Consider the following 25,258-nt stretch of genomic DNA (forward strand, 5'->3'; position numbering starts at 1 on the left):
TGTTCATCTCGTATTTGCTAATTACTCCGCTGTTAATTTTGCAATAAAGCGGAATTAAATCTGAAAAGCAACGAACGAGGATACAAAATAACTTGTTTTTCTGCGATTATTACATAATAAATTGTGTTGCAAAAATAATCATACCATACCGCTGAGATATGATATCGACAATTTACTGTAAGGGTTCCAGTCAGCCAACTAATAACCCCCAAAGATAACCTCGGATTCGGCACATATCCTCGTACCCATCCAGAAGAGTGACTAACTAACAGGGGCGTGTTCTGCCGTCACGAATTGCATCGATTCCTAGGTTTCTGCTCGCTGGAATTGCGGCGGCCTTGCCTCTCCCTTGTATGGCTGGCCGGCACTAGCAGGTGAGCAGTACGGTGCAAATGTTTGCTCGCGTATCCCGCAAGCTTCACGTCCATGGCCGCGGCAGTCCTTTCTTCTTCAAATCCCTCCTAGATTACTGCTCCACCCCAGCCGCACTTGTCGCCGCCCCTCAAACAAAGCAAATTACGCCTACCACTGGTAGCTTCTTGGAAGAATGCTTGATAAACTCACTTGGGTTCTCAAAACAAGAAGCCATCTCCGCTTTAAGTAAGTTAATCCGCTTGAATGCCATCAAGAAAGATCCCAATTTAGTCATCAATTTCTTGTTTAATTTGGGTTTAACAAAAGCCGACATCAAAAAAGTTATTTCCAAGAGCCCCCAGTTACTACTCTCCAGCGTCGAGAAAACCCTTAAACCAAAAATCAGCTATCTCCAAACACTCGGCCTGTCAGGGTCCGAGCTCGTCAAATTGGTAGTGAGGTATCACCGAATTTTCTTCAGAGGGTTAGATAATCATCTTGTTCCCCGGATTGAGTGCTTGAGAAAATTGTTGGGAGATGATGAGAAAGTAGTTTTAGCTTTGAGGAAGATTGTTTTCGTGCCTAGTAATAATGCGGTAGAGAGAATGGAACAAAATGTTGCAGTGTTGCAGAATAATGGATTTTCTAATGATTTCATTGCCAAATTTGTTCTCAAAAGTCCCACCCTTTTCATTGCAAAGAGTGAAAAATTGCAGGAGGTGTTGCACCGGCTGCAACATGATTGGGGGATTCCTCGCGATACTAACATGTTTGCCCAGGGAATTGATGTGCTATGTTCTGGTAGTAAATCAAAAATTGATATGAAGTTTGAGATTTTAAGGAGTTATGGTTGGTCCAATTCAGAGATAATCAGAATGGTTAGGAGTTTACCTCGTGTTCTGGATACGTCCCATTCTAAGATGAGAAAAATCCTAGATTATTTCATGAAGGAGGTTGGATTTAGTGCTGATTACTTGGCTTCCCGACGTTCGGTTTTCACCTTTAGTTTGGAAGGCAGGGTGAAGCCCAGGCATGAAGTTTTGAAAATTCTGAATGACGAGAAGTTGAGCAAAGCCGGTCTTGTTAACATTTTGTCCTTGTCAGAATTGCAGTTTCAGAACAGGTGTCTTCTCCCTTACAAGGATATTTTACCTGACATGTATGAGTCATATTTGAAGAAGGTTGGCAGCCGGAAAAAGCAACTTTGATGTGCTTGAAGTAACAGACTGTTTCAGTTTGTCATGTCATGTATTCTGTCAATGAAGTTATTGTGAATTTTGTTTTTCTTGTGCTTTTTCTCCATTGGGGTACTTGTTGGAAGTTTACCTTGGCACACAACAATTAGTAGAAATATTGTCTGATTAGTTTAGAAGAATACATACATAGGTTGGCTTCCTCCTTGCAGTAGTGGGTGCTTAGGTCAAAGGGGAGATAATGCCACAGATCATTGGATTTTGTGGGATGTTTCATATGATTCATTAATGATTAACTAGAAAGAAGATGCACAGGAAAGAATGACTTTCTTTTGCCCTATTAGGAGTTGCGATTTAAACTTTTTTTTTGTTGATTGCTAACTGATTTTTACTGCTTTTGCAAATTAGAGGAGTTTCTATGCTGGAAACCAACATGTTGTTTCTGTTTTAAGCAAGTTTGAAGTACTATTGAAACACCTCGCTCTAGGTGCCCACTGTTGGCGGCAAGTTTTGCTGGCAAATGATGTCAAACCTCTAGGTCTGACCAGAAATTTTGAATCCTCCAAATGCCAAAAGGTCGCTCTGGTCTGTGTTCCAGACTTTCCTGTGAGGAGAATTCCAGAAAATTCATTCTAATTTGTCTTTTTCTTGCACATCAGAACAAGCCTGCCTGATTGTAGATCATTAGGATTATTATTTTATAGTTCTGTAGTGCATTTGCTGGTTCTTAACTTGTGTTTGATTGCCCAGGAATTGATTTAGCAGTTGGCTATGGGCTATAGAAGTGCAGATGATCGATTCATCATGCACTTTAAAGAAGTTGCATACTCAGAACCGTGTTTCCACCTAGAGTCAGAGTTTCTCCTGGGGCAAGCCTAGTTAACGTGGTTGTACCTTATAAAAGCTTCATGTCTACAGTTGACATGAAATTCGCTATATTTAGAAATTTTGGCTGGACAGACGTGGTTATAGTACTGAAAATGGTTGAGGGTTCATCCGAGTACTCAAATGCATGGTTAATTCTTCATCAACATTCAACAGCCCCTAATTCTAGAGATGAAAATTATATTTGCTTTCTGAAGTGATAGATTGATTAAAGCAGTCATCTGGACTTAATTCATGCGATAAAATGTTGAGGGACCAAATTGAATTTAACTCGCGGGTTCTGGAAATTTTCTCTATAAGCCCCAATTAAGCACTAAAACACAAATGTTTGCTCAGATTTTTAGAAGGCTTCGCATCAATGGCGGCACGAGCGCCTGCACCAGGGTGGTGGTTCTCTTCCCCGAGCCTCTGCCTCACTACACAACTAGAGCAGCAGCCGTCCCAGAACACCAGAAAAACCGTTTCTTGGAAGAATACCTCGTAAACTCACTTGGCTTCTCAAAAGAAGAAGCTTTTTCCGCTTCAAAAAAGGTATCTCTTAAACCCTTCAGAAAAGACCCTAGTTTAGTCATTCATTTCTTGGTTAAGCAGGGTTTTAGCAAATCCCAGATCAAAAGCATTGTTTCCGTACTTCCCGGGTTACTCTATTATCAGCCGGACAAAACACTTGAACCCAAGCTCCAGTTTTTCCGGGATCTTGGTTTATCCGGGTCGGAAATTGTCAGGCTTTTTATGTTTCAAAAACATCTTTTCAAGTCAGGGTTGGATTTTTTCAGAACCCGACTTGCTTATGTTAGGATTTTGTTAGGCGCCGATGAGAAGAAAGTAGCCAGAGCTGTGAAGAGATGTTCTTCGCTGCTTCGTTATGATGCATCTGAAAAAGTGGCTGCGGCTGCTGCTTTGTTGAAGAATTATGGCTTTTCGGGTAAGAATGTTGCTAACTTTGTTCTTAGGATTCCTAGGCGCATTTTTATACTAGAACCTGAAAATTTTGAGGAAATGTCGCGCGCGGTGGAAAATGATTTTGGGATTCCTCGTGGATCGCCCATGTTTTACTACGGCTTTGAAGTCGTTAGTACGATTGCCAAGTCCACCATTGACAGGAAATTTGACATTTTAAGAAGTTTTGGCTGGTCTGATGCTGATGTACGAACAATTGTTGGCAAGCATCCTCTTTGTTTACGGTTGCCAGAGTCTAAAATTAGGGAAGCTTTGAATTTTTTCATGAAGGAACTGGGATATACCTCTAATTACTTGGCTTACCGCCCTGCGTTAAGGGGGTGCTTGGTTCATGTTCCGGAATTGGAATTGGATACGGAATGAATTATAAAATTGGATACGGATTGAATTATAAAAAATCAGTATGGGTATAAGCTGCTGGTATCATTGAAATCACTACTGCTTGGTACAATTTTTAGTGGAATGGGTATCAAAATTATTATTGCATTTTTGCCCTATCTTTTTCTTTTGTTGGGTCCATTCACACGGGCCTTTAGCAGCAACCGCCAGTCATCAGCCGCCTTGCTTTCAGCCTATCTGCAGCTATTCCGAAGCCAACCCATCCTCCCATCGGAGCTCTCCTTCAACTTCCAGCAACCGAAGATCCCGTCCCACAAACATTCCCATCAGTTCATCCAAATCTAATTCTCTGAAACTGAGATGAGAATTAAGACCGGCATCCATGCAAAGCCTCAAACTCGTTCACTTTGTATCTGGAATTGATACAAAAACTAGACAGACTGTCATTACAATCACTGTTTCGATTCCTGAATGTAATATAATCGCAAGATGTCATCATAGTTGCAATTTTTCTCTTTTCGTTTTGAGCAGCTGCAAATGTTGTTCTATTATTTTCTCTTATTTGCGTTTGGCTTCTAGTTTTTGTGAATAGGGTCCATAATGGGATTTCTCTTAATTTGGCAGTTGGCACGGGGGAAAAGAAGAAAGGTAACGAAGGAGCTGGTTCCTATGTGGGAATGGAAGACCTCTCAGGCTCTCAGCTTTCCTCTCCCGTTGGGTTAGGCTAAATCATTAAGGTTTTAAGATTCCATTCGATTATCCAGCCATATGATAATAACCTAGTGTATCCCTAATCACAGGATAATAGTCCATTTTTCCTAATTATAGGATAATTAATTAAGGTGTTTTACTGTTTTGTGCTTAATTGATACCATTTCTTCCCCTCAATATCATGCATAAACTTTTATTACTACTTCCTTAGAAATGGTAATGAATGACATGATGCAAAATTAGTTCTAATATCGTAGTACCATTTTTCTTCAAGTCAACACTACTGGCATTTTAAATTAACTTAACTTAGAGCGTGAGAGCGTGGCTCCTTTCTTCAAGACCTTTTCACGCTTTCAAGGAGTTCAAGGAGAGGGGTTTAGTTGAGAATGCATTTCCTACACAGAAGCCCTCCAAAATTTGAGTGGGCAAAAATTTCGGCGGCGGCGGTTTCACCTACAATCTCTGAGATTACTCTGTCAGTTGGTGCCTCCTGATTCTGCCGAGTTTTTTCTGCTTTTCTTAAGCTTTAAATTTCTAGCTTTCACAAGACAAGTAGAATGCTTGCCCATGTATCCAGAAGGCTTAACATCAATGATGGCGCCAGGAATTTGTTCGTCTTCAAAACCCTCCTCCAATGCTCCACCGCTACTGCAGCAGTATCATCTGCAAAACCCCAGAAAAATCATGTCTTGGAAGAATTCCTGATAAACTCAATTGGGTTCTCAAGAGAAGAAGCCAACTCCTCTTCATCCCTGAAGAAGGTAACGCGCTTGAAACCCATGAAAAAAGACTTCAGTTTAATTGTCAATTTCTTCCAAGATTTGGGCTTTAGCAAAACCCAGATCAAAAGTCTTCTTTTGGTATACCCCCATTTACTATTCAATGATCTGGACAAAACCCTTAGACCCAAAATCCGGTTCCTCCAAGATTTAGGGCTATCCGGATCGGACCTAGTCAAGGTTCTTATGGGTAACAAAACCCTTTTAGGGAGGGGTTTAGATTCTCACATCAAACCCCAGCTTGAATTCTTGAGGAATTTGTTTGGCAATGATGATAAAGTAGTTTTGGCTTTGAAAAGATGTTCTTATTTGCTTGGCTATTATGCGCCCAGGAAAATGGCTGGAATTATTCTTTTGTTGCAGAAACTTGGCTTTTCCAATGACCATATCACCAAGCTTATTATTCAAAATCCGAGGGGAGCTCTGGGGTTAAACCCTGACAAGATTGAGTTAGTATTCGATAAAGTGGAGAACTATCTTGGCATACCACGAGGGACGCCCATGTTCGTCCATGGATTTAGAGTCATGTCTTCGATTAAACAGTCGACTATCGATATGAAATGGGGAGTTTTGAGGAGTTTTGGTTGGTCTGATGCGGATATACATAACCTAATGAGAAATCTACCTTATACTTTAAAAGTGTCAGAGGCTAAAATGAGGAAAAGTTTAGATTTATTCATGAATGACCTTGGCTATAGTCCTGCTTACCTAGCTTCCCGGCCTAAGATTTTTTCTCTAAGTTTGGAAGATCGCATAAAGCCAAGAGTTGAGGTTATGAAAATTCTGAGTGAGAAGAAGCTGAAAAAGAGGAATGCAAGCCTGTATTCTGTCGTGAGCTACAAAGAATCAAGATTTATCAAGGTTTATCTTCTGCGCTACAAGGATGAGATACCTGACGTCTATGAATCGTACATCACAAGACATCTGAAGAAAAAAATTGGGAACTTTTAAATTGTTCAGAGTGATTTGCTCTCTTCTTTCATTTTCTTTGTTTGTATGGGTAGCTGTTTTAGAGAAGGTAGTCTTACTTCACAATTGATTGGAGAAATTGCCAATGCTTATTATGAAAACCAGAAATAGAACATGCATCCACATTCTTGAGGATTATCTTCTGCCTGCCCTACAAGGACAAGATACCTGATCTGCATAAATCATGGCTGGAAGCTGTTGCAAGGTACAAGAAGGTTTGCAGACTTTGATATGCTGTAGGTAATGCACTTTGTTGTAATGCTTTGGACTGACGACTGGATTTTGGGATTTGATTCTTGTCTCCTCATTTTGTATGTTTCGTGGATTTTTTTTTTTTTAATGGAAAGGCTCACTTTAGCTTGCCATTGGTTTGTAGAAATAACCATTTTTTTGTGCATCTAAAGAGTAGTAGTGCGCTCTCTTCCAATATACTTCTCACAAATGACTTCGTTTTCATGTTTCTTTGAAAAAACATTATCCCCGAGCTTCAATTCACACAAAGGTCAGTGACCCCTTAATACCAGTAAAACCTAGTGCAACACCTCTCGTGTTAGCTTTGATTGACTTACACCTGCTTCTCGACTCACTGAACAGCTTTTGAGAATGTAAAGCGGAAGCCAGAGCAATCTTCAGGGCATCAATAGCAATTCAGTTCTGACAACAAGGGCAATGGCTTCAAGAGAGGGTGGTGCTATTATGGGAATGCTACTTCTTATGCTTTTTCGCCTTGGCTGCTGTGCTCATTGGATCTTATTAAAGTCCCTTGAGTCCATTGGTGACCCGCAATATGAGTCAACCAGTGGATTATTCTGATAGCCTGCCGGTTTGCCGATGGACATGGACCACCATGCCAGTGAATTTTTTTCATCAGGCTTGCCGATGATGAACCAAAGGATGTATGCTCATGTTAGCAGTAGTTTTATACATCATATGCGAGAGAGCTTGTTAAGTCTCAAAGTATCATATTCGTTATCTGCATTTTTCATCTTAATGCTGCAAGAGTTGACACAGTAAATCTCAAAGTATTATATCACTGTCGATCTATTTAATGACAGTAGTGTTCCATCTAAATTATCCACAGAAGCTTCAATCTTGCCTTCTGTCCTTGCTATGGCTGTGTCGCTGTCGCTGTCACCGTCTTCCATTCTTTCTTGTAGGCAATGAATTTGATCTTGTAACCACTAAAGCATCCCTTCGGAGTCGTTTTAAAAATAGGATAAAATGGTTTTTCAATATAGCGGAGCAGTCATGAAAAAATTGGATCAAAGCGATAGTCAGATTTGAATTTTCTTGATTGTTCCGTTACATGAAGACAAATAGAGTCTAAAAAATTCTTGGTTACATAGAGTATTATTTGAAATAATTATTGTAATACTTTTTTTTAAATGTGATGTATATGAAACAAAAATACAAATTAAAAAATGTATTTATAATACAGATGAAATATTATTTGAAAAAGTTGTATCCAAACAAAGCGTATGTCTCATTCTTAAAATGAAGGACCAAACATGAATCAGTCAAAAAAGTTGGACTATTCGGGGGATTTGCTCGACAGTCGAATCGAGTAGTCTGCTGCTGCTTGCTATCGGCGTCCAATTTCGAGACGATGCTTACCCGCATTTCCAAGCTTCGCATCAATGGCGGCGAGCGGAATTTGTTCTGCAATTATTTCCTTAACTACTCAACAAATTTGGCAGCCGTGCAACCTCAGAATCATCTCTTCATCGGCTGCCTCGAACGCTTACTTGGGTTCTCCAGAGAAGAAGCCATCTCCGCCGCCGGAAAGGTACAGTACTTCAAATTATACAAGAAAGACATCGGTTTGTTCATCAGTTATTTTGAAAATTTGGGTTTAGATAAAACGCAGATGAAAACCATCGCTTCCTCAGATCCCAAATTCTTGTTAACCAATGTGGAGAAGACCCTGAAACCCAAAATCAGGGTTCTGGAAGAACTTGGCCTATCTGGGTCGGACCTGGTCAAGGTTATAATAGGCTGTAGATCTGTATTCAGTAGAGGGTTGGACTCTTTTATTAGACCTCGGATTGAATATCTTAGGCAATTGCTGGGTAGTGATAAGGGAGTTGTTTTAGCTATAAAGAAATTTCCTAGGTTGCTTGATTTTTATGCACAGACTCGAATCCAAGCCAATGTAGTATTGTTGAAGAAGTTTGGTTGGAGGGATGAGCAAATTGCCAAGTTCATCATTAGGAATCCCAGGCGGATTTTCATACACAAACCTGATTGGATTGAGGATGTATTGCAGAGGATTGAGAATGATTATGGGATTCCTCGCGAATCCCCCATGTTTTATTATGCAGTTGACGTGCTCTCTTTGCTTGGTAAGGAGAATATCGAGAGAAAGTTGGAAATTTTGAGAAGTTTTGGATGGTCGGATGCGGATATATGGAGAATGTTTAGGTCTCTACCTGTAACTTTTAACATGTCAGTGGATCGAGCGAGAAAAAGTTTGGATTTTTTCATGAACGAGCTTGGTTATGATTCTGGTTACTTGGCTTCTCACCCTAAGCTTTTCTCTGTGAGTTTGGATAGAAGGGTTAAGCGTAGGAATGAAGTTTTGAAAATCCTGAACGAAAGGAAGTTGATCAAGAGAAAGACGTCACTTCATTCCATTGTCTGCTTACCAGAGTTGAAATTTGTCAAGCGTTATCTTCTGCCTCACAAGGATGAGATACCTGATGTCTATGGATCATATATCGAGATGTTAGAAGATAGGAAATTTGCGAAACTTTGATCTGTTTGAGGTAACTCACCGTCTTCAGTTGTTGGTTCAGCGGTTTAATTCTTGCTTGTCATCTGTTTTCTTCCTTTTGGATATTTTCTCTTGGTGTAAACATGACGTGAAAAAACCGTGTGAACACTTTCTAGAGGTAGTTTAGTTAGTGGCAGGTCAGAATTTGGTGCAAGAGTGCTCTTTATTACTTCTTGTACACAAAGGAAATGTTGAGGGACTCTCAGTTTTGAAGTAGTTGTTCAGGGAATATTTTTGTGTACTTGCTCAACTGGAGCTGCAGATGGAGATGGGGATTAGCTTGTTGTACTGACCAAAGCAATGGAAATGGGAAATTTTGATTAACCCGGAGCTGCAAATTCCCAGGATTTTGTAATGTCCTCCTGGATAGGCTCATTTCAGAAAATTTAACAGACTGGAAAGTGGAGACTCTTAGATGGATTCTAGACCAATTTTTTTGTTTATTAGATAGAAGTTGTATGCGGAAGTAAAACTTCCCCTTGTGAGTAGTGAGTACAGCCCATTTTGCCAAATCCATAATCTTGCACCGATGATACAATACTCGCATTTGAACTCTGGCTGCCCATTTTGTGCAAAAGGAGTGATAGTCAATCTACTGAAAGTGCCACCAAGGTTCTAATTCTCAGCCCTTCTAACCATACCTCTTCTGCAATTACTCATGTAAGATTCATACTTCTCCGGTATCTCATCCTTGTAGGGGTGAAGATAAAGATTCGCAAACTTTAGATCGTTAAAGCAGAAAGCATTATAATGATTCACTCTCTCGCTTATCAACTTCTTCTCAATCAGAATCTTCAAAATCTCATACCTCGGCTTCACCCTCCTCTCCAAACTTAGACTTAAAAGAATGGGATGAGAAGCCAAGTACTCGTCTTTATATCCAAGCTCCCCCATGAAAAAACCCGCAGATTTGCGAACATTAGCTTCCGATAAAGTGAAAGTAAAAGGCAAATTCCTAACCAAGCTCCGGATACTCGTATCAGTCCAGCCACAGCTCCTAAAAATCTCAACTTTTTCATCAAACGTCGACTTCTTAAGCGAAGCATAGACCAAAACCCCATGATAGAACATCTTGCACTCGCGAGGAATCCCAAAATCAGTCTCCGCACCCTGCAACAACCCCTCAAGCCACTTCGTCTCTCGCAATATAATCCAAGGCTTGTTGACTATAAACTTGGAAATCTTGTCACCTGACCAGCCGAATTTTCGCAGCAACGCAACATTTGGTTCTATTGCTAAGGGTGCATAAGGATCAAGCAACCGGCCACAACGCTTTACAACCTCGACAACAATTTCGTCACTTCCTAATATATCTCTTAAACATTCGATCGGGCGTCTTATGTAACAATCTGTTCTCCTCAAAATGTAAGCATGGTGAGCCAAGAACGTGGTAAGGTCCGGCCCCGATAGACCAAGGTCTTGGAAGATCTGAACTCTAGGTTTGAGGGCTTTGTCTACGCTGCAAAACAGCAATCTGGGCTCTGTAGAAATGAATCTTTTAATTTGGGTTTTGTCTAGACCTAATCCTTGAAAGAAACTGACGACTAAATCTGGGTCTTGCTTAAAGCTTTTATAGGCACTCAACCTTTTCCGGACGGAGAGGGCTTGGGTTTGGGAGAACCCAAGCGAGTCCATGAGGTGTCCTACCATGGAATCAGGATTCTGGGGTTGATTTCTAGATGATGCCGCTGCATTTGAGGAGTAGTAGTGCAGGTGCCAGAGAGGCTTACAGGAAAGAATCCTCCCAACTCCATTGATTTGAAGGAGAAGCTTTGACATCATTTCGAATGAAACGAGGGTGGGTTGGGGCTTGAGGCTTCGTTTGGAAGTTGAGGATTTGGACGGGAAAGAAAGAGAAAGAAGAGAGAGTTTCGTTTTCTTTGCTTGGGAGTTTTTAGTAAGAAAGAAAATAAAGGAAAAAAATTTTCATTCCAAATTTGGAGAGAAAGTTGGAGGAAGTTTGCGATTTTTTTTTTAAAATACATATTTTATTTTTAAAAATATCTTGAATAAATATTTAATAATTTTTATATCTAAAATTATTTAACTAGCTCTCAAAATTTTCAAATAACATAAAAATTCCTTCTCTTCTCTTCTCTCTCTCTCTCTCTCGTAACTTTAAGTTTTTCCCTTCTTCTCTTATCTATCCTAAACTCCCAAACTAAGCCTTGAGTTGTAAAGAGGGTTTTTGTTTTGTTTTGTTTTTAACTTTCGTATGGTTAATTTTAAGTACAAAATCTGCTCCAACTCAAAGTAACAATTGAACGATCAAAAATGAGTTTTGGAAACGTAAAACCACCTCTCTGGGGCTGTAACAAGAACAGAAATTAGGCGGGCCACATGCTTACTGCATCGCCAGGTATGACAAAGAAGCCCATGGGCTAATTTTGATTTGCATTGGGCCATATGCTATATCTTGTCATCTTGCTATCCTAAATCTGCACTAATCTTAATCCGAATCAAGATTTTTCTCAGTTTAAAACAATTATGTAATTATGTATCTTTTTTTGATTAAAAAAAAATTGTATTACGCAGCAAAACTCATTTCAATTTCAGCAATTTCCTATATCGTCAGAAAAAAGGAAGTTCCTATAATAATGGCCTTAAGTTATTTTATATATTTTCCAGAATAAAAAAGACAAAAAATAAGAAACCAACTAAAAGAGCCTTCGTTCCTAAGGAAACTGGGCTTCTCGAACGCGTCTAATCCGTCGTCGTTTGTCCCATAGAGGAGCAGGTATTCGATCATTAACCCCTACCTCTCCAGTTTCCCCCAATTACTCTCTGTTACATCTCTTAACTTATTTCTCAACAATTTTCTTCTATTCGTTTACTCTTTTTTTTTCAGAAAATTGAAAGAAAAAGTTTAAATCTTTGATTGGAATTTCACTCCTCGGTTGAAATTTTTGAGCAGATAATCGGTTATGGATTCCTTCTTCAGCAAAGGCGGCTTCAAAGCTTCTAAATGGTACTACTAATTTGTTCTTGTCATTTTTTTTTTTTGAAATTTCCTTGGTTTTTAGTTCAGCTAGGGTTTTGATGATTGGATTGAATTTGACGAGAATTTTCACTTTTGGAAGAAATTTAGTCATCATGTTGATCTAATTTTGAGTATCTGCTTTTTTGTTCCTTTTTTTTGGGGTACCTGGGTTTGTGGATATTTGGGGTGATGTTGTTTATTGATTTAATCTGGTTTATATCGTGTAATTGACAGCAAAACCTTGCTAAAGTTGTCGATTCCACGGATTAAGTTATTGAGGAATAGGAGAGAGATCCAGATTAAGCAAATGCGGAGAGATATCGCCAATCTTCTTGAGACTGGTCAAGAAGCTACTGCCAGAATTCGGGTATTGATTTCCCTGTTTTGAGGTTTAAGTGAGCATTTTGTGCAAACAAGTTGTGGGATTTATGAATGAAGAGGTTTAAGATTTTAATGTTTACTTGTTTTTTGTGTTCCTTTGTGAGTATGTTTAGGTGGAGCATATTATAAGAGAAGAGAAAATGATGGCTGCTCAAGAGATCATTGAGCTGTTCTGCGAGCTTATAGTTGTTCGTCTACCTATAATCGAAGCTCAAAGGTATCTTTTTTACAATCTGTAATACTATTTAGTTTACAAGATTCTTCTTTTAGCTTTGCTCTGTACTTAAATGGTAATTATGAATGTGCTGTTTTCGGTTTGTATGCCTGTATAGGAATTAATTACTCCTATCTCTATTTTTATGTGCAAGTGTGTTTTGAGAGGGAGAAATTCAACAAATTAACAGGATTTTAAGAAGTTCGGCTCTTCCAAAAAATTTTTTTTTTTACTTCTATAAAGCAGAAATTGGAAGATATGTACAATATATAGAATGACAGGTTGCAAAGCAAGTTTTTGCTTAAACTTCTCTAGAACCTGCTTAAAGACCCTTATTCTATGGCATTGCTTTTGGCTTTGCTTGCTGATACTTTGTACTAAGAGTGGAGGGAACTGTGACTAATTCATCTTTTTGTGGAATAATGGGTGTCCTTTTAATTCTCTTTTAGGGGAATATTAGGTGTTACATGGTCTTCTCTCAGTTATAAGGAATTTTACTTGTTTATTTTGTTCTTGAGTTGTAGTTCTATCAGTTGGTGCACGCTTACACCACAAGTAACTCTTCATTGCTTGGGCTCCCAAACGCAATTTAGTTGACAAGGTTAAGTTGACATTTAATCAACCACAAAACTGGCAATGAAGAAGAAATCTTGAAAAAAGCAAAATGAACATTGTCATGGGAACCTCTTTCATAGCCAACTTTGTGTGTGTGTGTACAAACTGCTAGCATTGCTTTTAAATGTCTTGGATAAGGTTTAGTAAATAAAATTTGTTACTGTTACAGTTATGTCAAAATTTCTACATGGTAAAGTGCTTGCAGCCTGCTATCATTAATGTTGTTGGCTCCTGCTCTCTGTATTCACGTTTTTTCTCATCCTCTCCATCTGCACTCTCTTTGTAGTTTACCATGATGAATTTATTTGTATTAGGAGGAATCTTTGTAATTCTTATGGACCAAACTTCTTAAAAGTGAATTTCATTTTCTTCACCATTATTGATGTGCTGTATCTGGCTTCCGGGCTCTTTGTTAGGGAAGAAAAGGGCATGATGGGAATTGAGATTTTACCCATGAATGTATGATTATGTTCTTTACTCTTTTAGGAGTACATTTTATACTAACACCTGAAGTTATTGATTTCATGATTGCCACTGGATTTCTGTTAAATGTTGTCATTGTTTCTGAACTGGCATCTGACTTTGAACCATGTTTTAAAATACAATTTTCAGGGAATGTCCTATAGATTTGAAAGAAGCTATATCCAGTGTATGTTTTGCAGCACCAAGATGTGCTGATTTACAAGAGTTGCTACAGGTTCAAATGCTGTTTGCTGCCAAATATGGTAAAGAGTTTGTTGCTGCAGCAACAGAGCTCAGGCCAGAGTGTGGTGTCAATCGTCAGGTTATTGGACTTTGTTTTTTAGCATGAGAAGATTTTGAGATAATGGTTTGTTTTTGCTTTTGTCTTTTTTGTAATTTTGATTTGCTTCTCATCAAAATATTTCATATTATTTTTCAGTTAATAGAACTTTTGTCTGTTAGAGCTCCTGCTCCTGATGTGAAATTGAAGCTATTAAAGGAAATTGCAGAAGAGCATGAGCTTGATTGGGATCCAAGTGCCTCCGAAAATGAGTTGTTGAAGCCACATGAAGACTTACTGGTATATTTAACTACTTTGACGGTTAGGCGCTTGATTATTTTATTCTTTAGACTCATATTTGACCTTTATTGTTCCAGAATGGACCAACTCAATTTGTCAGTGGATCCAAAGTTCCGCTTCCAAAAGAAAATATTGAAGAACCGCTGTATGCTGCTGGTTCTGGACAAAGCTCTGGTGAACAATCTGATTCTGATGCAGGGCTAGATTCACTAGACTTTCCAGAAGTTCCGAAGCAGCCACTGAGGTCAAATACAGGGGATGCATCTGCACCACAAATGCTTCCTTTCCCTGCCTCTGCACTTTCTGAACTAGAGCATGAATCCTCAAGACCTACTGGAACAGATGAAGGTCTACCAGAGGAATTTCACTTGAAACCAGAGAAAGTAATAGAGCAGAGATCAGTGACCAAAGAATTTGAATCATCTCCAAGTCATTCATCCCATTCACCGGAAAAACAGTTTGTGCCATTTATAACACCCCCATCACAAACTTCTACACCATTTCCTGTGAAGAAAGATGAGCCTTCACCTTCTGTCTCAAGACCCAAAAGCGAGACCAATATAGATTTGCAGGATGTACTGGCTGCTGCTCAAGCTGCTGCCGAAACTGCTGAACGTGCTGCCACTGCTGCTCGTGCAGCTGCTAGTCTTGCTCAGGTTAGGATAAATGAACTTGTCAAGCAAAAGAGCGGGGTACCTGATGGCAATCATGTGAATCCATTCCATGCCGAATCAGAGAAGTCCAACTTTTCAGAGAAACCTCATTTAGATCATCAAAGCTCCTTAGATGATTCTGATGGTGTTTTGAGGTCCCCAAGCCCACATCACATAGATGAAAATCACATTGGCCCTCGGATCACTCCTGTCCCTTCCTCTGATGATAATAAAGTGGATTATGATCCCTTTCCATCCAATGTCCATGTTCCGAATCTTGGAGAAGCCAATCACCAATTTCAGAGGTTGCCTTCGATGGATGATGACCCTTCATACCCAAACTTGTTCACATCCCAGACTTCACATTTTGGATCTCGTGCAAATTCGTTTGCAGATCATTCAAGATCCACGCACGAACCGTAAATCGAGTGTCATTGTGAATTTATGGAGTGCCATTGTAAATCGAGTGTCATTCGTTTGAGTATTTGTGAATTTATGGAATTGTTCTGATTATTCAGTGTCATCCGTAAATTAGGGGCGTTGTTTGGATTATCGGAGGCTTTTATGGGATGTATTGAGCAGTCGTTTCCTAGTTGTGAAGGAATTCAGTAAAGACCGGCATTTACATAGGCCCCTTAGCTTATAGTTATAGCAAACAATTTGTGCCAAACGCTTGTGCAAGGAAATATGACAATATATATATATATATATATATATATATATATATACTATCAAGTTTGTGCCACTATCAAGTTTGTGCCAATACTTGCACAAGAAAATATGACAATATTTACACAATTATGGTTAGATGCATGATATATGTGAAGTTTGAATTTCAAGTTTAAATTTAGATTAGTTGGGAAATATTCAATTCTCATAATGGGGTATATGTCTGTTTGGATAGGTTATTATTTGAAATAATTACTGTCGCACTTTTTGTAATGTGATATATGTGAGATAAAAAAGGTGGTTGGAAATATAAAAAGGTGGATTGGCAGAAGATCAATCTATATTATATACTCAACTTATGAATACAATTGATAAGTAACACTTACCGTGATGGCCTAACATTAATTTTTGGATCTGCACCAATTGCTCAATTTGTTTGGTAAAAACTCTGTTTGACCGACTTCTACATGCCTCTTGCTATTTTGCCTTTACATTCATCTAACGTAAAATCGACGGAATTCCAATTTTGCATTCCCTTTCTGCAAATAACAAGCAGGATTTATGAGGTTATAACGGGCATCTTCGCATTAGAAGTTCAAGACCAGAAACACCTGGCTGTGCTGATGCATTCGGAGTAGGAGCATGCAAAATCGAAAAATTTCGATTTATCGACGTAATTTGAATTGAATTTGAAATTTTCAAAATCGGTAATTCGAAATTTGACACTGAAATCGAAATTTCTAATTTCGAATTATGCGAATTTGGTTCGAATTCGGTAATGGAGTTTTTGAAATCGGAAGTAGAAATAGAAATTTCTTATTTCAATTCGTTTTATAATATATGTATATATATATTAATATATATATTTGTATATAATAATATTTTTTATAATATATGCAATATAAAATTTATATTATATAACAATACATATAACAAAAAAGGGAAAAAAGGTTTCCAAATTTAGTGAATTCGGAATCGAATTCAAATTTGAAATTGATGAATTCAAAATCGAATTCGGTTAATAATTCTGCTGTCAAATTTTTGAAAAATTTCGAATTTAAACTTTCAAATTATTGAATTCGTTGCATCGGAGAGAGCACAACAGTGCTATTTTTTTTTTTTACCACAACCAATTTCCATTTTCCCATTGGGTCTGCTCTGGCTACACCAAGACAGTATCCTAAGGGATACTATTTTTTTTTCTTTCGAAACCAAAGAGCTTAAGTCAATTTTTACAAACCTAAAACCCGAGGAACCCAAAAGCCGGTATCCTAAGGGATACTACCGCAAGCTATAATTGTTTCTTCAAGTACCTACAGCTGTGGGCATGCAGAAGTCTACAATAAATAATGCTGCCAATACGCAGGAGGAAGGTCAATACCTAATCGAGTCCCAAGCATAGTTGTCAAAATCGCGATCCGGATCGTAGGATCGTACGATCCTACGATCCGGATAATCAAAATCGATCCGGATCGTATGCAGAGTCGTAAATCATATTAATTTTTTGCAGGATCGCACAGAATCGTAGCAGGATCGTGCAGGATCGTATAGGATCGTAGGATCGTAGAATCGGTAGGATCGTACGATCCTACAATTTTTTGGTAAATTTGTGAAATACGAAGCTCCATTTTGCAAATAAATGAAAATATTTGTGGTATATTTGTAATTTATCAAAGAATTGCAACCTTTAATTGCAATTAAGAGCTTTTGATAGGATCTTACGATTCTACGATCCGATCCTGTGAAACTAAAATCGATCCTACGTAGGATCCCGATTCTACAAACCTTGGTCCCAAGTACTCTTTGAAAGTTGTGTACAGTCCCAAGGCACACAAGTGAGGGTATGAATGATGAAAAAGGACCCAAATGAGCCAGATCTAGCTGCTAGCATACCTATAATGATAACCAACTTTCCTGATTTCTTTAGCAAAACAGAAAAGAGAATTTGAATCAAGACGGCATGGGGCCACTGACAATGTGCCTCCTAAACAGACTCGGGCACGGACGATTGCAGGAACGGATGATTTTGATCATTTTTAACTGCGCGTAATTTTTTTTGTATATCGTGTAATTTTTTTTGCACATCGCGTAACTTTAGAGCAAATTTTTATGAGACCCACACATGACGTAAAAATCAAGTTACAACTTGTAATCTCAACCGCACAAATTTTTGAGACCAGATCATGGCCATTAATATGACCGTCCCTGCCCCATTTCCCTCCTAAACATAGACTTACTCCTCGCATGAGAAACTGGAGAACATCCGTAGGGGCTAAAAGCAAAATGAAAAGAACCAAAAGCTTCACCATGTAAAGTGTAAATTACAAAACTGCGCCTATGTGCTGCAATTCATCAGGATTTGGATTCTAAAATGCCTACAAATACACATTCTTATGCACAAATTGAAATACATTTCACAATGGGCTTGCAGGCGGCCTGAATGTCAATAATTTCATGATCATAATAAATAACAGAACAAAAGAAAACATTATACCCCAAAAAAGGAGGAAAAAAATTTAAAAAAAGGAGAGATCCTAACAATTTTCATTTCTTGAATTTGGCTATAAAAGGTCACCTAGGACCAGACAGTTCGACTGCATGTAAATTCTCTGTTGAGTCAACAATCCAATCCGAGTTTGGAGGTGGTGCCAGTTCCACCTCCTGACGAAGAACTTCTACCTTTTGCCACTCATCCCATCTTTCAGCCAAGCCGTCACCTTCAAGCATTCTCACCACTTCCGACATTTTTGGCCGATCCATTGGATTGCCCTGAGTGCATAGCAAGGCAACCTGTATTAATTGCTCAACTTCAGACTCGACATAATTGTTCTGCAAATCAGGATCAACCAGCATTTCCAATTTTTTCTCCTTTAGGAGTCCCTTGACCTGTAATACAGTATTATTTTAGTGTCAGATTTGTACTAGCTATAGAGGAAAGTTCATGGCCTAAAAAAATCACAAATCCAATACAAGTAGTTACGATTTAGATTTTTTTAATTTTTTTTTTTTAAAAAAAAAAAGGAAAAACAGAAGTGTAAAGGGATGAAAACAGTAACATCAAACACAGAATGCTGCCTAAAGATGAAGGTGACTACACTAATCCAACACTCGTACTGTCTTGTAGGAGAAAATGACCAGTGTTTACCCAATCAAGCAACATGACATCATCATCATTTGCAAGGCGAGCAAGATCAAATGCCCTTTGTCCGGTGATAAGCTCAAGAAGCATGATCCCGTACCCAAAGACATCAGTTTTCTCAGAAGATTTACCAGTAGACAGGTACTCTGGAGCGATATGCCCAATTGTACCGCGTACAGCAGTTGTAACATGGGTATCCTTATAATCCATGAGTTTAGCCAAGCCAAAATCTCCAACCACAGCCTCAAACTCTTCATCTAACAAAATGTTTGCAGCTTTGACATCACGGTGAATAATCTTTGGGTCGCAATGATCATGCAAATAAGACAATCCTCTTGCAGATCCCAATGCAATGCGCTTCCTGGTTGACCAATTTAGGGGTGGTTCATTTGGTGGCCGTTCTACAAAATACAGATAAATATTTATCTGTCATTCACGATCAACAAAAAGGACTATCTTGAGCATTTGCTTGGCAACAAGAAGAAAATGCATATATTTAGAAGTTCAACAGATTTACTAGCACAATCTGAGGGAACCCTTGTTACACTTTCAAATCAATGAAAGTCTTGGTAATTAGACCAATGATATCAAGCGGAATAAGTGTCAACAATAAGGACAGAAGATCCTTTGTGTGACAGAAAAGGAAACAAATATGTGAAGCACAATTACAGTCTTAAGCAAGCTTACCCCTCAAACACGATGCAACACTTCCATTGGCCATGTATGGATAAACAAGCAACCGTTCAGTTGGTGTCATACAAAAACCACGCAGTCGAAGGAGATTCCTATGCACTGCCATGCTGATCATCTCAACTTCCGTTTGAAACTGCAGCTCTCCACCTGGTGTTCGCTCCTCCTTTAGTCGCTTAACAGCCACTAAGGAACCATCAGCAAGTCGACCCTTGTAAACCTTCCCAAACCCACCTCTACCCAGAATGTTTTTATTACTAAAACTATCCGTTGCAACTTGTAATTCTCTCAGGGAGAACCTTTTAAGCTGCCCTAGATGCACCTCAGGATCCTCCTCAGCTGCAAAGATAATGCAAATGATATGGAGTCAAAAGAGTAATATAACATCTTTACAAGCTTGCTTGGACAAACAACATACCTGGTACATCAAAGAAATATTCTTGTGGTTTTCGCCGACGCCACCATGCAAATGCAATGGCAGGAGCAGCAAACAGCAGAGCAGCCCCAGCTGCAACTCCTCCAGCAATAGCTCCAGTAGCACTATTCCCTCCTGAATTTTAGAACCATGCCCAAAGATGAATAGTTGAGTACATACTCACTGGAGAGAGGGTTGTAGTATCTTGCAGTAGAGGGAAACGAATTTCTCCCCAGAAAAGCTTAGAAGTATTTGTAAGTATAATACCGGCCCCTTCTAATGATTATTCTAGTTTAGCTAACATGTAAAATAAATGGAACCCCTCTCAAAAGAAAATGGATACAAGATAGATTACTTCTGCTAAACCTCTATCAAAACCTTTTGTTTTCTTTTATTTGTATTTCAATAGCTAGATCACGAAAAAGGTTAACACCAGAGCCTGGAAGACAATACAACACATGAAACAATTCTAGCAACGATGATGACAACTACCTGGAGTAGCAATTGGAGGTGGTGGGACAAACGGAGGCGGAGGAGAGAATGGAGGAGATCCTGGACAAGGGCGTCCAGTAACAGGGCCACATAGATCCAAGTTATTAGCGAAACTGTGGATTCAACAAATTGGTTATATCATTACTACAAGATCTTCAGTCAAATAAAATGCTAAATGCATCAGATAAGTGAAATACCTAATTGGTGTAAATAGGGAAAAGGAACCATTATCTGGAACAGCACCAGAAAGACGATTGTTAGAGAGATCCCTGCAAATGAATACAATGTCAAACCATCACCTTCTTGCGATAAGAATGTTTGAGTAGACCAAATCAAGCATATGTTCAGACAGCACTTCTAAGATCAAGACCTCAAATCAGAGAAAAAAAAAAAGAAAAAACTTACAAGACTTGTAGCGATGATATGTTAGTCAATGACAATGGGATGGGACCTGTCAAGCTGTTGTTGTTGAGCCGCCTATCCTTACACCAGCATCAGAGAACCACATAACACAAAGATTAAGACCATTGAACGGATATAACCAGAAAATAATTGGCAAGCAACCAGTAACCTAGATTATGCATAACTTTTACTATTTAGGGAATTTTTCCAAATAAGGATGTGATACTGAGAAGCAAAGATATGACCAGTCATAACAGTTTAAATGGATAAATCAATGACTACAAACTTACAGGAATCGCAATTTTGATAGCTTTCCCAGTGTGTCTGGGATTGGACCATTGAAACTATTCAGATAGAGATCCAAGCTCACCAAATTAGTAAGATTTCCAAGATCACTGGGTATTGGTCCACTAATGTTATTGCTATAGAGCTCCCTGCAACCAAAAATATTTAATATTTGAATATGCATATCCTGCAAAATCTTTACCTCTTAAAATTTGGGTTGACAAGATGAGTACAAATTATCCCATGTACAGTTTATTTTAGATATTTGGTGGCTATACACAGGCAAGTGAAGTAAACAATTGTCAATTGACACTGTATATGATTACGTTCTATGGATTCATAAACGATATACTCCTGTTCAAAGTTCCAACAAGTAAATCGACCTCAAGTTAAATGCAAAAACTGCAGCTTCTTTCATCATTCAATTTTTCTTAGAAGTTCTTCAATCAATTTACCACTGCCCTACCATACTTGGACTCATGACTGGCATGCCCAAAGTTTGCAAGTTTTAGAGTTTCCCTTCTGAACATAATTGAGTACTGGCTTTGCCTTGAAAATATTTTCAAGCAAAATGGGCCACTCCCTGTAAATTTACAGTCTAAGATAACATTTTACCACACAAATAAGACAGCAAGTAATGACAATCCTTCATCGTAAACAGCTAATCAATGACACATGGAGAAATAGTCCAAGGAAGATTTGCTTTTAGATGCCGCTAAGATCAGTTTACCACAATCCTCTGGCCTTAAATCCAAACGTGTGATTACCATCTTAAAATGACTTCTGCTCATAATTTCTTACTATTGTTTGAGGCTGTTGAGTCTCCATCATTGATAATTATCCATTCAAAACCAAGACTGAACAATCCACAAGAACTACAGGCCCCATCCTGTATGCCGAAATAACTCCACAAACTAAAGAAAACTTTAGTGAAATTCAACTTGTTACATTAGAGGTTTGATATACAAGAAAATTGCTAAATGTGCACATTTTTCTTACTGCCTTGGGAAATTTCTATCAAGCTAGCTCTGTGATAACATGTATCAAGCTTGATATGCGAGTTAAAACTGAATAGAATAAACAGTCCTGTAACTTAGAAATGAGGACCTTCAAAAAATACGGCAAGCAACTGGTTTACGCTCATCTTGTTTTAGGTAAGATATACATATACATATACATACACATATACATGTATATGTGTGTGTGTCTGCAACATATAGAATGAATAAGAAACAAGTGGGGACGCAAGCTACTTTTGCATCTAAAGTACATTAATAGCGTAGAATCACATCCCAGTAATGCTTTTCCGAGTAGATATCCCTCTCAAAGAAAGTGAAAATGATGTCAACAGAATGAAAAAAATAACTGAAAAACAAAGCATCTAAATCATTCATTCGACCCAGATGGAGAGCAAAGAACTAAATGCCAAGGGCAGTAAATGCAGCCAAAGGTCCAGCCAATCAAAATCTAGAAGGTGTTTTATCTGCATTTAAAGAACAGAAACAGCACTTCCTCATATCAGCTTAATATCTATATAATAACGGCTTTTCAGAGATCTGACAAGCAAATCATCTAACAGGCCATGTTGTTCTGTCAGCTTGTCATCTTACTTTGTCAGATACAACACTATCAGCGTGCAATATCCATATAGTCTTATCCATGATGGCCCTTCATTTGACAAATTTTGACAGAAAAAAGTAAAGGATGTCAGGAAACTAATCATGATGTGCAGGTTGCCTCATAAAATTTCAAGTCCAGCTACTCTTAATAGATCTTTTAGAGAGAACATATGTTATATGTTTCAAAATGCTGTTAATTGTCAAATCAACTTAGTCGAAGATTAATCCTTTAGAGAACTCAAATGCATTTTTCAGCACAAGTCACCAATCCTTCAATCACTTATATTAGGTATTTTGTTAAATTTGTCTGCCTAGTCCAATTTCTACATTGACCTTCTGAATAGTTTTAATTTAGGATCAACTGAACAGTTTTAAGCTCTTTCTCCATGCCATCCATTCCATTCAGCCTCAATTCCCCCATACTCAAAAGAGAACTTCTGGGGAATTAAACCTTCTGAATCTGCTTCCTACTTCCATTTCCATTATGGAAATTTGGCCTATATGTCAACTCAAATGGTACCAGTACTACCAAAATAAACAGTTTTTACACCTTTAGCTACCTATACTATGCTAAAAGGAACCAAGACAGGTTTTAAGAAAAAAAATTAACTCAAATAAGAACTACAGCTTCATACTTGGTCAAAAAAATAAAATAAAATCTGATGCTCCGCATTACAAAAGCAACAGCAACATCAAAGATGAACAAAGGAATATTAACAGAAGTAAACTTAAAGCGGGTATACAGGATGAGAGTGACAAAACATTGACTGTACAAAAGGCTTACAAATACTGCAAATTCTTCAGCAAACCAAGCTGTGGGACTAATTGACCAGATAAAGCAGCATTACCCAGATCTCTGCAGAAACAAAATTAGTTTATGTAATGAATATGAGTCACACTATAATTGACTTATTCAGTATCCTCACCAACCCAAATACAAAATTTATGGCATTTCACGAATAAAACATCTTACACTCTTATAACGCTGTTATCATTATTGCAAGTAACATGAAACCAGGTACATGGATTAACAAGAGTAGGGTCCCAACTCTGTAATACATTGTTGGGATCTTGTAAGTTCGTCCTTAGGCTATGCAAAGCATCACCTGCATAAGTGCCAGATTAAATCAATGAGATACTACTTCTTTGTCCGTCAAATAAACTCTAAAAATCATCAAGGAACTAGAACAAGCAGTTCGCTATATACTCTTAGACTTGCCAAATTAGCATTTCACCAAATTGTAAGTCATCAACAAGATAACACAAAACAGTCACAAGTTTCACATGCACAATATGATTTGAATATGCTACAGTTATCTTCAGCTACAGCATTAGGAGACATCAATCAAGTAATGCAACCACACACAGAGACACGCACACACGAGAAAATACCACATTACAAAAGAAAGGAGATCAAGACACTTCATTAGTTTTTAAGACCAGCTCCAAAAGTCCAATAGATACTTGATCGTCATCCTTCTCAGAAATTCTCACAAAAAAATAAACCGCACACCAATTTCCACAAATTAACAACCATGGCCATTATCACGGCAAACTTAAATGTTTCTGACCAAAATTCCATAACCCACCAAAAAAAAAACCCTTGCATGCATAAAATCAAACAAGGCAACAAAAAATTAAAAAAGCAGCTTTAAAAATTCAACAAATAGTAAACTTCAAAATACAGACCTTCCATGTTAGCAAGAATGAGCTTGAGTGGATGAAAAACCATGATCAACCAGAGCACCACTGAAACTAATCCCTCCTCCCTTGCCATCATCCTCAACTTCATTATCAGCAACAAAACCCCCACAAATTCATATATAAGAACGCGTATTTTCTTAACCCACCAGCTCCAAAACAATTAATCCCTCAGATCCAAATAAAACACACTTAAAAGTAGCATTAACAACAAAACACGCAAACCCCTATCCCTCATTTCCCCCAAAAACCACCATTTTACACCCAAAGAAAACCACCATTAATTAACTACAGTAAAAAAATAAAAACCCAAAAAACCTGATCTTATCACTTAACCGTACTTTACCAAAAACCCATTTCTAAAAATCCCTTTTCTTCCCTCAAAGATTCTATCTTTTTCTCTTTCTTTTGCTTCCTCAGTCAGTAAGGTGATAAATGTGGCCTTTTATTTTTCTGGGCTTTTCTTTTTTTTTCCATTGTTAATGTTGCACCCTTTTTATCACCCTGCAAACTTTTCACTTCTGTAATGACTATGTGGATTGTATTGTAGTATTGTATTTGTTGTACTGTACTAAACTACTAACGCTTTTTCTCTCTCCAAACTAGAAGCCTCTCCTCTGTTCTCTCTCTCTCTACTCAGTTTCTTTGCTGCACAGAGAAAGAGAGAGAGAGAGAGAGAGTGCGTGAGTGTGTGAGAGAGATTATTATCTTTTTGGGCGTGTGTGTGCGCTCTGCAGTGGGCTTCTGAGGAGGGGTGGTGCCCGAACGGTGGGCTTGTTGCCCGGACACCTGCCCGAAAGCTCTTTTTAACTTCCAAACAGCTTCGCGCTTTCCCTTATTTCCAGTCTTGACAGACCACGGTTTCCTTTTCTTTTATTGTTTTTGTTTTGTGCTCTTTTGTTACATTCAAGCTCTCTGGTAATTCTCATTTTGGTTTTGGAAATCTAAAGATTTATATAACTATATCTTCTTTATTAATGACCTCGATTTTGTTAAGT

The 25,258-nt window shown here is 38.3% G+C and overlaps 6 protein-coding genes across 13 annotated transcripts; 4 read left to right on the forward strand and 2 right to left on the reverse strand.

Annotated features, from left to right (window-relative positions):
- Nucleotides 1-118: 118 nt before the first annotated feature.
- Nucleotides 119-1,638, forward strand: LOC113711961 (uncharacterized). The gene has a single exon (XM_027235216.2). The coding sequence runs from the start codon at nt 393-395 to the stop codon at nt 1,560-1,562; it is 1,170 nt and encodes a 389-aa protein (XP_027091017.1). The 5' UTR covers nt 119-392; the 3' UTR covers nt 1,563-1,638.
- On the forward strand, nt 461-7,244 carry LOC113712628 (uncharacterized). Of its 7 annotated transcripts, none has more exons than XR_011821868.1 (3): nt 2,035-3,357; nt 4,356-5,203; nt 5,554-7,244. XR_011821868.1 is itself a non-coding variant. In XM_072067235.1 (2 exons), exon 2 carries the CDS (start codon nt 5,000-5,002, stop codon nt 6,170-6,172), a length of 1,173 nt encoding a protein of 390 aa, XP_071923336.1. In that variant the 5' UTR covers nt 461-600; nt 4,356-4,999; the 3' UTR covers nt 6,173-7,244. The 7 variants fall into 7 exon arrangements, 3 of the variants coding, with proteins under 3 accessions (XP_071923336.1, XP_071923337.1, XP_071923335.1); XR_011821865.1 differs by lacking the exon at nt 2,035-3,357 and adding an exon at nt 3,400-4,204 and having other exon boundaries at nt 4,356-6,692; nt 6,785-7,244; XR_011821866.1 differs by lacking the exon at nt 2,035-3,357 and adding an exon at nt 3,400-4,204 and having other exon boundaries at nt 4,356-6,430; nt 6,785-7,244.
- A 440-nt stretch (nt 7,245-7,684) lies between these two features.
- LOC140015000 (transcription termination factor MTERF8, chloroplastic-like) lies at nt 7,685-9,204 on the forward strand. Its single transcript, XM_072066766.1, has one exon. It carries the CDS (start codon nt 7,797-7,799, stop codon nt 8,943-8,945), a length of 1,149 nt encoding a protein of 382 aa, XP_071922867.1. The 5' UTR covers nt 7,685-7,796; the 3' UTR covers nt 8,946-9,204.
- Nucleotides 9,205-9,578: 374 nt separating this feature from the next.
- Nucleotides 9,579-10,742, reverse strand: LOC113712629 (transcription termination factor MTERF8, chloroplastic-like). The gene has a single exon (XM_027236122.1). The coding sequence runs from the start codon at nt 10,740-10,742 to the stop codon at nt 9,579-9,581; it is 1,164 nt and encodes a 387-aa protein (XP_027091923.1).
- Nucleotides 10,743-11,559: 817 nt separating this feature from the next.
- LOC113712513 (uncharacterized) lies at nt 11,560-15,477 on the forward strand. Of its 2 annotated transcripts, none has more exons than XM_027235992.2 (7): nt 11,560-11,700; nt 11,812-11,931; nt 12,178-12,310; nt 12,438-12,541; nt 13,766-13,937; nt 14,055-14,195; nt 14,273-15,477. In XM_027235992.2, the coding sequence occupies exons 2-7, from the start codon at nt 11,888-11,890 to the stop codon at nt 15,269-15,271; spliced, it is 1,593 nt and encodes a 530-aa protein (XP_027091793.1). In that variant the 5' UTR covers nt 11,560-11,700; nt 11,812-11,887; the 3' UTR covers nt 15,272-15,477. The 2 variants fall into 2 exon arrangements, with proteins under 2 accessions (XP_027091793.1, XP_027091792.1); XM_027235991.2 differs by having other exon boundaries at nt 11,878-11,931.
- Nucleotides 15,478-17,801: 2,324 nt separating this feature from the next.
- LOC113712391 (somatic embryogenesis receptor kinase 2) lies at nt 17,802-25,077 on the reverse strand. The gene is made up of 11 exons (XM_027235791.2): nt 24,249-25,077; nt 23,533-23,665; nt 23,344-23,415; nt 20,946-21,089; nt 20,659-20,730; nt 20,451-20,522; nt 20,254-20,366; nt 19,765-19,896; nt 19,344-19,685; nt 18,663-19,057; nt 17,802-18,403 (listed from the first exon to the last, which is right to left on the reverse strand). The coding sequence occupies exons 1-11, from the start codon at nt 24,349-24,351 to the stop codon at nt 18,089-18,091; spliced, it is 1,893 nt and encodes a 630-aa protein (XP_027091592.2). The 5' UTR covers nt 24,352-25,077; the 3' UTR covers nt 17,802-18,088.
- Nucleotides 25,078-25,258: the final 181 nt, after the last annotated feature.

This window comes from Coffea arabica, chromosome 10e, assembly GCF_036785885.1.
Source record: "Coffea arabica cultivar ET-39 chromosome 10e, Coffea Arabica ET-39 HiFi, whole genome shotgun sequence".
Lineage (NCBI taxonomy): Eukaryota > Viridiplantae > Streptophyta > Magnoliopsida > Gentianales > Rubiaceae > Coffea > Coffea arabica.